At 43.7% G+C, this 10336-nt stretch overlaps 1 protein-coding gene across 1 annotated transcript in view; it reads right to left on the bottom strand.

Annotated features, from left to right (window-relative positions):
- Nucleotides 1–10336, bottom strand: part of IGF2BP2 (insulin like growth factor 2 mRNA binding protein 2) — a 66085-nt gene that overhangs the window by 566 nt on the left and 55183 nt on the right. The window contains exons 12-16 of the mRNA XM_083443297.1: nucleotides 8105–8221; nucleotides 6546–6620; nucleotides 4750–4881; nucleotides 4358–4471; nucleotides 44–3773 (exon numbers count right to left, since the gene is read on the bottom strand). Coding sequence (XP_083299423.1) covers nucleotides 3678–3773; nucleotides 4358–4471; nucleotides 4750–4881; nucleotides 6546–6620; nucleotides 8105–8221 — 534 coding nt within the window. The 3' untranslated portion in view covers nucleotides 44–3677. The remainder of the gene's footprint in view (nucleotides 1–43; nucleotides 3774–4357; nucleotides 4472–4749; nucleotides 4882–6545; nucleotides 6621–8104; nucleotides 8222–10336) is intronic.

Genomic DNA, 10336 nt, shown 5'->3' with positions numbered 1-10336 from the left:
GGTGTGTCTTGTGGTCTGGTGCGTCTTATAGAGCGAAAAATACGGTAATTTAATTTAATGGGTAAGAGAAAACAGCTCTACTAACTTTCTTCCTACAGTATCTGCATGTCTTTAGTAGGCAGAAGCACATGTTGCATTCTGGTGAGGAGGAAAACGAAGTGTTCACTAGCATTGCAAGTTGTGGTCTGACTACAGAGCACACACAGAAAACCAAATGAAATCTAATATCCCACTTCTTCGCTATATTCATTATCTGCTTGTCAATCAGTACAGAAAGAAAAACTAACTCTGGGTTTTAATGTTTTGCAGGCATAGGCAAACTCTGGCCCTCCAGGTGTTTTGGAACTACAATTCCCAGTTTCCCTAGCTAACAGGGCCAGTGGTCAGGGATGATGGGAGTTGTAGTCCCAAAACATCTGGAGGACCGGAGTTTGCCTATCCCCGATGTGGAATGGGAAGAGTGGAAGGAAATTGCAGTGGGCAGGAGACTATTGTGAGGTGATTGTGGGACAACTGGTCTGTGCCTAGTTCAAGTTTGAAGGAACCTTTTCTCCCCCCCCCCCCCAAAAAAAAACAACAACTGCAATTCCTCTCTCGACTCATAATGCTGTTATTTAGTGCTTTGACCAATTATTCTTGGAGGCTGGTTATATTTAACACTTTTGCAAATGACAGTTGTGCAGTACCATTCTGGAAATTGCTCAGCCCAGTTTTTGCTATAGTTATATTGGACAGCCTTCAAGTGTTGTGCACTTCTGGGTAAGAGTCCTTTATGAATAACTGCATATGCAGTTATTTTTCTGTGTACAAGAGATTTGGTGATGGCTTCCCAGTGTATGCCCATTATTGGAACGTAAGTGAAATGGGAACATATGAAAGCTACCTACATGATAAGCATGACAAGGCAGAGTGTCCTGTATCGTAGAATATAGTGGCTTAATGCAGGTTTGTCGCCTGTTAATTTGTAAGCCTTCCTTTCCTTTAAACAGATGGCTCCAAGCACTACTTGTCTGTAGTTTAATTCAGAGAAGTGAAAGCTGCAACACGTCAGGCTGGGTTAAGTCTGGTGAAAGGTGCTTTGGTTCCTCCCCTGAAATATGCCTAGAATTGAATTAGTGGTGGCTTAAACGTAAGTTTTGCAGCCTGAATTTATGTTTACAAATACATTATTTATTTAGCACTTTAAGTGCTCGGTGTACTTGCATGCATTCCCAATAATCCTTACGCCACAGTAAGGCTACTTAGTCTTTGTATCCTTGCATCTCCTAAAACTACTGGGAGGCCATGCCTTAGACGTCAGCTCTTTACACACTTACCTGGGACTAAGTCCCATCAAACTCTGAGGAGCTTCCTTCTGAGGACACTTGTATAGGATCTCTACCACACAAGCATTTAAAATACAGGCATCACCAGCTGTGGGGTAAGCACTCTTTTTTTCTTTTTCTTTTAATAACCTGACACCACCACCAATAAGCCAAAGCATGTGAAATTTTCACAAGTGGGCTTTTCCATCCACTTCCACGGGGCTTCCTTCTCTCCCCCACCCCTGGCCCCCCAATGTTGGGCCTCCCATCTTGTGCAAGAAGTTGCATATGGGAGCTGATGCTATAGGACAGGTTATATTTAGAGCATAATTGCCTACTGTTAGTTGGCACATAAATGTGTAGCTATTATGCTACAAAAATAATCAGTTAATCCTGTAAGAGATTAGCCTCTTTGTAAACTGCTTGTTTTAGCATATGTTAATCCTTTCTATCACAGTAAGAAACAAGATGTTGTGTTTGTTTGGCCACTAGCTTGTGCTGGTCCAGTCCTGTTTTTGAGAGCGTGTGTATGTGTCTAATATTCTTCTTCTAAGCTGGTTTAAGTTTTCGCTTATGTGGAAAACTAATGAAAAATGATTGCAACCTATTTTCTAAGTCCATAGTGACAACTCAAATGATACTTTTGAAGGGTCACTGCAATTCAAATGAGTTTGAAAGTCACCCAGGTACTTCTACAAAGCGCAGCCCTTGTTTCTGCTTCCACCCATTGACCTCACAAGACTGCGGGGGGTCCCCTCGTTAAGGCTGTGGAGGAAGTAGATTAGGGGAGATTGCTAGCATACCACCCACTTTCCTATTTTCCTTTTTCTGTTAAATAAAACTACTGAGGTCAGGCTCTTGTTAGCTGGATATATTTTGTTTTTCACAGAACACTGTTTGAAGTAGAGAAACTGGCATTGCAGTCTGTTGGTACAATGGTATGTTCACAGAAACCAGTATAACATCCATCTGTTAGCACAGAAAACTCTAACCGTGTGTGTAACCTGTCAAACTCAGGAGTTCTGCTCCAGTGTCTCTTGCACTTCTATCCTTTATTATTATTATTATGTTCCAAGGCCATTTGCTCTCATCTAGCAGAAGAAGAATACAGAATAGTCATCATGCAGAATGATGCTTTCTTCCACCTGGCAGCTGTCTTTTGCCTAAATTTATTTCCAACTCATTTTTATTAAAAAAATAAAAAAATGCTCCAACTCTCAGTTTTACAAGGCATACAAAATCTCAAAAAGGGACACACAAGAGCAAGGTGCTGAGGTATGAAAACACCTGAGGTAGTTTGTTTGTTTTCTTTTCTTTTTTGAAAAAAAGTTGCAATTTTCATGCCCTGGGCCAACACCATCTTGTCAATCCCATTTAAAAAACCCACTTCCCAAAGTATTGGTGGCAGCATCCTCCATGCAAAATGTACCAAGTGCGCTCTGTTTTCCTGCAAGCTGGGTGAAGGTTCCCCTCCACCCCTTTCAGGAAGCCTAGGTATAACTGAAGCTTGGCATTTTGATAAGCAAAGTGGAAGTTGTGGCTGGGTGGTTCTTTTTGCATCTATGATGTGTTTACTTGGAGCACTGCATTGTCTGGTGGTACAAAAGGAGAGAGTGTATGCAAAAACCAGTTTGAGATCTATGAAGCAAAGAGAAGATCATATGAGCTGGAGAAAAGAAATGCATAGAGATTCCTCTGCTAACGAGACGGTATCCCTTCCGTTGGCACATACAGGCAGCTACCCAATATGGCATGGAGCTGCCATTGGTCTTCCTAAAGTCCTTCTAAATGTTGTTCACTTTGGATTACCAGAGCAAAATTTAAGTGGAATTCCAAAGTCCTCCATGCTACTTTCTGATAGAAATTCAAAATGGACTAGCTTCTTTCCTTTTTAATCTAGAAAAGCCTGCTTTTTCTAAAAACAAAATGCGACTGTTTAAAAAAAAAGAAATTAAAGACTGGAGTTAGTTTAGTTAGCTATATTAATTCTAAAATATATTAATGCTGTCCTGTACAGCAGCCCATGCACTGTGTGGGGGAAAAATGCTTTCCTAGTATGTACACACATGTACAGAAATTATCCTGAATGGGTTTGTCTGCAAAAAATTTTGCCTATGTTAGTCCAACTAAAGGGATAGCGTTTTACTGTTAGACAGACTCCATGTGGGCTGTGGTGTGAGGGAAGCAGTTCCCTGCTGGCTGAAGCCCAACCCCCTCCCACTCCCTGTGTACTGAAAGTCCTCTGCAGAGCCCCAGCTTCTTGGGCAGACTCCCATGCCTCCAGATAGTCTTTGGTTTGCTCCCTGGTCTGGTTATTCTGTCAGGTGTTGGAAGGGCTACATTCATCGGTTGTTGTTGGCTAGCCTTGGAGCCTCATTTGCTGCGCTGTGAGGCAGGGGCTCCCTGAGGGTGTTTCTGTTCCTGCTGTTTCACCTGCTGGACAATTTCCCTGATCTTGCGCTGTGCAGTCTACATGGGGAGAAAAGAACAATTATTATTAAGAGGAAAAGAACAGGCAATCTCGCTATAGCTAGCGGTCAGGAAATGCAGCGAGCCATCTCCCCAAAACGAAAGACCCAGGTGAGGAGCCTCTGTGGTACCCGTGGTAAGTATTCCACTATCTTCAGCTGAGCTAACATAAACCACTGTGACTTATGTGAAAGCCCTGCTAAGGTCAGCTTAGATGAAATTATTTCAGTAGCAGTTGTATTCTCTATATTCAGCCAGCCTGACACAAACATGCTTTCAGGCAGCAACTCTGAAAGGTGATGTGAGCACTTTCAAAGCTGGAAGAAGCACTTGTTGTTTTTCCTTCAGAAGCTGCTAAGCAGTTTCTGCATTATACTCTTAAGTACCAGAGAATTAAAGTTTCCCCATTTTAGGACCCGTGTGCTATATTTGTCCCTTAACAACTATGAATGTAAATCAGTGGCATGTACATGCACATTGACTACACATTTCCATAACTTCCATGTAGCTTCAAGGCTGTCATTTCATTGTTAACGTTTTCATAACTATGCTATTGTTGAATAAGCCATTATAAAATACTGCACCTGACTGGCAAAGAAGTGACCAATGATTTTGACGACGACTTCCTCATTTTCATCAGGTGTTTGGTCACGGGGTACAATTACTTCTGCACTAGTTAAGTTCTGTAGTTCATTCACCTGCAACAGCACAGAAAAAGATCTGATTGGAACTGCGAAAATGTTAATGGCATAATCAGTAGGCGGAGCAAACATGATTAGATTTTCATGCCACTCCTGTCCTCAAGCAAGCAAATCTAATAAGAATCAGCTCTCATTTTGCTTTTAAGTAACAAGACTCGTCGCTTGGCATCCAATAGAGGAGTGCTCATTTGGGGGGTGAGGTCAAGCTGTTGGACGGTTGCAACCCCACAGATTTTTCTACCTCCCTTGACCCTGATAGCAGCAGCCCCACGTACCGTTTTGCCACCTTTTCCTATCACACGACCTGCTGTGGAGGAAGGCACCTTAATGTGGGCTTCAAGCTTCACTTCTTCTTTCGGATTGAAAAAGTTTTCTTCTTTCAGTTTCCCAAATATTCGTCCTTGGGCCTGGGATCAAGAAAACCAAAAAGACCAGCTGCTAAATTTCCCAGAGTCTATAATCTGTGGTTATAAAGGTAATGTATACTCTAAAAGAACTCACTTTCTCTTTCTAAGGAACAAGGTTCCTGACTAGGAGCTATATGAAAAGTCTCAAACCACTTGTCCTATCAGGACCATGTCCTCTTGCCTGCTGTTCTCCCAGATAGTGTGCAAAAATGAATGTAGCTACAACGACACAAGCAGTCCTGTCCTGCTGCACCTAAAATCCAGCCCTAGAAATCAGGACAGACCCATACCAGCTTCTCTACCCTTATTGCGGGGTTAAAAACCCTACCTCCATCAAACAGCCTTTTGGGTCCTAGATCTGTGTTCTTGAAAGAGCATGGCAGCTCTTAGACGCTACAAATAACAGGGTTAGATTCTAATGGTAGCACAAGGCCATGTGTTGTCCTCTTCTGTTGGGCTGCAGCTGTTCTGCTCAAACAGCTGACTTAAGAGTCAAAGCATAAATATGTGCATACTTTAGCACAATAGGACCTTCATCTAATGGCACTCTATAGGAGCTGCCCATATATGAATTTCACAGGGGGGTGCTGATGAGGCACAAAGTGAGTCTAATCTTCCAGTAGCCTCCTGAACTGAAATGACGAGCGGTGGCGCATACTTTGTCGTGTCAACAGACAATATTTGGGAGCAGGGGGAGGGAAAAACAATAGTTTGCTTTTAAAACCCTAATATATGTTCTTTATATCAGGGCCAGTAACAGCTGTAAAGTTCTGCAAGTTTTAAGAAGCAGCGGGGCAGGTAGCATTCTCCAGTTGGAATTCAAAGTTTCTTTCACACAGCACTGTTTCTGTTACCCCTTAATAGGACTATTGCCCCAAGTTGTAGAGAAAGTAAAATCCCCTCCAGTCCAACCTCTCCTTTTGTAAGGTAAAGGTAGGTCCAGTCGTGGCTGACTCTGGGGTTGCGGCGCTCATCTCGCTTTATTGGCCGAGGGAGCCGGCGTACAGCTTCCGGGTCATGTGGCCAGCATGACTAAGCCGCTTCTGGCAAACCAGAGCAGCACATGGAAACGCTGTTTACTTTCCCGCCAGAGGAACCCATTTATCTACTTGCACTTTGATGTGCTTTCAAACTGCTAGGTTGGCAGGAGCAGGGACTGAGCAACGGGAGCTCACCCCGTCGCGGGGATTCGAACCGCTGACCTTCTGATCAGCAAGTCCTAGGCTCTGTGGTACTGCACTTCTAATTATAGCACCATGAACATACAGGGGTGCTCAGGCAACTATTTTGGATCTAGCAGATTTAAGCATTGATCCTATGCACACTTACTGGAAAGTAAGCCTCAAAGTAGTCTAACTTATGGGGAAACAGTACCCTGTGATTATTGGATGACACTGACAAGTTTGAAACAATTGCTGGAAATGGAGAAATATGTAAGGGAAGGCTGGTGTGTGTGGTGCTCAAAGCTAAGAACGTGGGCTGTATGACTCTACTGCTCCCCATATTTCGGGTTAGCAGCAACAGCAGAACTACTGGCAGGCTGCTTTAGTTGGGGTTGGCCACTCTTGCCTTCTTGGACAGCTGCTTCCCTCATCTTTTCAGCAGCTGACACAAGCAGGCCCTGATGCCTTGCACTTCATGACACAAGATTGCTACGTACTGACCTTGAATTGTGCTTCTGGAGGCCCAGTGATGATCACCATCCTTTCGCTGGCATCTGGACTCTCAGCTGGTGCAATCTGCAAGTCACAGAGAACACAGCACAGTGCAGCAAATTTGTCCCAGTGGCATTGGCCCTTTGCCCTCCATCAACAGCCCTGGTGCAGAGGTTTTGCAACAAGCCCCAGATTACAGGATCCACTTAAAAGGCTTCTAGACTAAAAACAGATACTGCACATGAACTCTGGGCTCCACAAAACCAAAGGCTTGCTACCTGGGCTCTTTAATTATTGTGATATGGTAGACTAGTTTACATTCACCTCTGGGTTCTTGAAAGCACCTAGCTTAAAGGTAATGCTGCACCAGATTTTGAGCAGGGTTTGATTTTTGGTAAGAGAGTTTCAGTGCCAGAGTTGTTGAAACTTCTGTTGAAAAATTGCATTTCTCTCTGCAGCACAACTCCTCCCCTCGCTTGGAAAGTATTACAGCAGGCAATGGGGAGGCATGCTGCAGATTGTGTTGCCAGGTGCCCCCTTCAAGTAGTAGTCTGCACTTTAAAAAAGAGGAGAAAATGATCCACTGCACAACCTACACGCCTCCCTCCATCTTATCAGATGCTTTACCACTGTTTGCACATAACCCAAGAAACCACTGGAACGGGGAAGTGGGACACAACACCACTATGAAGAGTGTAAAGGGTTGCATATTACACGTACACACCCCGCTTTGGCTCAGTGCTAGTAAGAGAGTCCCCTTAAGGGACACATCCTGTGTTACATTTTTTAGTATCAGGAATGAGCTGCAGGAGCACTTCCATGTCCAAAACCTGAAACATACATGAGAGGCAGCCTCTGATAGTATAGAAACAAGGAGTAGTGTTAGAGCCTCGTGTATACCCAGATAGTTTGTGCAGTAGTTTGGGTATATCACAGACTGCCTCCTAAAAATACAAGCCCCAATAGGCAATGATTCATATGAGCTTTCCCCAATTGGCTATGTATAACCCAAACTTTACTTGCTCATGTCATGCAGAACTGGTCAGGCCCACTCAATCATCAGCAAGCCCCAAGAGTAACGAGTCAGTCTCCACTAATGAGTCATTTCCCAAATATATCAGCTGTCCTGGGTGTGCAGCCAGCTGTCTTTTCTAAACCGATAACTGGTTTCTGAGGAGCTGTCCATAGCCAAGATATGCGGCTGGGCACCTCTCCTGTTGATGCATATTCTCTCTCCCCTTCTCCAACGGGGCTTCTTTTGTTTGCAGACACACCAGTTGCTGATAGCAATTTGTTTCAACCAGATTTTTGGAATGCTATCTTGAATTCTTTGGAGGAAGAATGGAATATGAATGCAGTTAAGAAAAACTGATGAAGAGGTGGTAGAACACTTAATGGCAGCGCTTGTGTCACAGGAAGGTCTTCACGCACAACTGCTCCTGGCAGTATTGGCCATGGATTTAAGAAATCAGAGCTGGAGGCAGGCAGAGTTCTGTATCACTTGGTTTCTGAGCTGGAGTGAGAGGCAATGCAGGAAAGGGCGAGGGGCGGGTGGGTGGGCTTCTTACCTTGATTGAGGCACCTGCAAATCTTGCCAGCTGTTTAATGTGTTGGCCCTTCTTCCCGATAATTGCACCCACTGCCTGTGTTGGGATGAACAAGTTCACCACCTCTTGCTCTGGCAACTGTGGACAGCAAAGGGACAAGAAATGCATATTGGGAAGAAAAATGAAGCTTTCCCACCTGTATCGCTTTCCCAAGGTGGGGAGCCGCAAGCAAGGAAGCAAGCAAGCAAGACCTGGCTCGTGTCAGACGACAGACAAAATCCACCCCAGCAGTGAAATGACAAGCACTCCTCAAGGAAATCTCAGGCGGAAGGAGGAAAGGAGAATGCAAGGAAGAGTTAAAGCAGAGAGCTATCACCAGGGACTGCGAGTTAAATACAGTGAGCACCATGCAAATCAAACTATTCAGACAACTGAAGACCTACTGAAATCTACTGGATTTACAGGGCAAACCTATACACGCCTACTGAGGAGCAGGTCTCATCAAGTTCAATGGGGAAAACAAAACCAGGGAGAACAATCTGGTCAAAGCAAATGATGGGCGTATTTAGTGTGTGTGTGTTGCTGTCTGCTGACAAAGAGTTTTGGCAAAGCCAGCGAAATCCAGCCAAAACGATGGTCATGGTGTGGTGTTGTCGTATCTTCTCTCAATCGACTGCCCCTCTTTCAACATACAAGGGTGTCGTACCCCTTTGATTGTTGATATATACTGCAATGGTACAAAAAGAAATAAAACTATTGCTTTCTATTTCCACTTGAGTCTCAGTAACAAGGCGTCTGCGAGCCAAGAACCAACACAGGTTGCCTATCTGAATGAGACAATGCTTTATGTCTAAGGGGATTCCTGGACTAGGGAAATTGAGTTAAGTATTTTCTTATCTAAGTACCAGTACTTGTTTTGCCAGAATGTGCTTAATTAATGTGTACCGAATTATCTCTTGGCACAAAGTCACAAAACATGACTTTACGCCAATGCTGCAGGCAGCTACAGAACAATGATTCAACTGGAATTTCAACTAAGATCCTCCCAGGCTACAACCAAGTAAGTACCCTCTGCAGACCACAAAGCCTGGAGAGGAATCAGTTTTTCTTCTCCTTTCTGACATTTTTTTAAAAAAATAAAAACAGTACCTTAAAGTAGGCATTTAGAGGTTGAAATTATTTCAACAATTCAAGCACTCTTTACAAATTCCTTGTGAATCAAAATGCAAGGAAACTGTAAATCAGTTTCATGCTATATAAACTTTAAAAGCTATTCTACAGTCTAGTATATTGTGCTAGCTTACAACTTAGGTTCCATTCAACTGACATGTCCCCTTGCCCTTTCAGTTCCAAACCTTCCACAGCCTGATGTAGACTGTGAAACAGTCACATAGGACATTCTTTTGGAAACAACAGAAGAAAGCAGGGAAGTTATAGGGACTGTTTGATTGCACATGCATTTTGCTGCTGTTTTCCTTATGTATGTGCAAGGACCACTTCTTATTCTTTCTACACTCACAGAAGTGCATGCCCAGGATGGGGCAGCCAGCAAAGAATCGCTCGCAGGAATAAATGGCTAAACCTGTTTTCAGGACAAGAAGTTGGGAGAAAGCCAAACTTTGTTTTAAAAAAGAAAGACATAGGAACAGAAAAAAGAAAAAGGGGGTGACTTATTGCAGAGCATTAGTACTGATTGCTTGCTCCCTGTGGTCTAGAATGGGTTTATCCGAATCCTGTTACCTGAAGCCTGTTAGAAAAGAAGTGGAATGCCGCCCTCCAAAATGTCAAAGCATCCACTTTAGGCGGGAGGCTAAAATTAATCCAGGAATGCTAATAAGCAACTCCATCAGGATCATACTTCGTTTACCTTTCTTGCCCCTCCAAACTAACTGCTCTACAATTTAATGGAATGAAGAATTGAACACAGATTGCTAGTAGGCTTGGCTTCCTAACCCCAGACACATTTTTTGTTCGTGTGAGCAATACCCACACTGCCTCACCTTTCTAGGGTGAAAGGCCCCTGGCACAGCGCCATCAGAAAGAGAATGCAAGCTGCACAAGGAAGCACAAGAGTAGAGCAGAAAGGGAAGAACCAGGCACTGTACGGTTCATGGATGAATATTGCCAAGGATTGTTTTGATATCATCTCCTAGGATAGGAAAATCTAGCATACGGAACAAAGCAGGCAAGGCTAAGGCTTATTAGTATTGCCACCTTTTGATGGATTGGGGCTGCAACCTTTAATGGCTCCAT

This window comes from Podarcis tiliguerta (genome assembly GCF_965153285.1).
Source record: "Podarcis tiliguerta genome assembly, chromosome: 5".
In the NCBI taxonomy this organism is placed as follows: Eukaryota; Metazoa; Chordata; class Lepidosauria; order Squamata; family Lacertidae; genus Podarcis; species Podarcis tiliguerta.
Note: the sequence above shows the minus strand (reverse complement) of the source record. Positions and strands in the feature narration are given on the sequence as shown.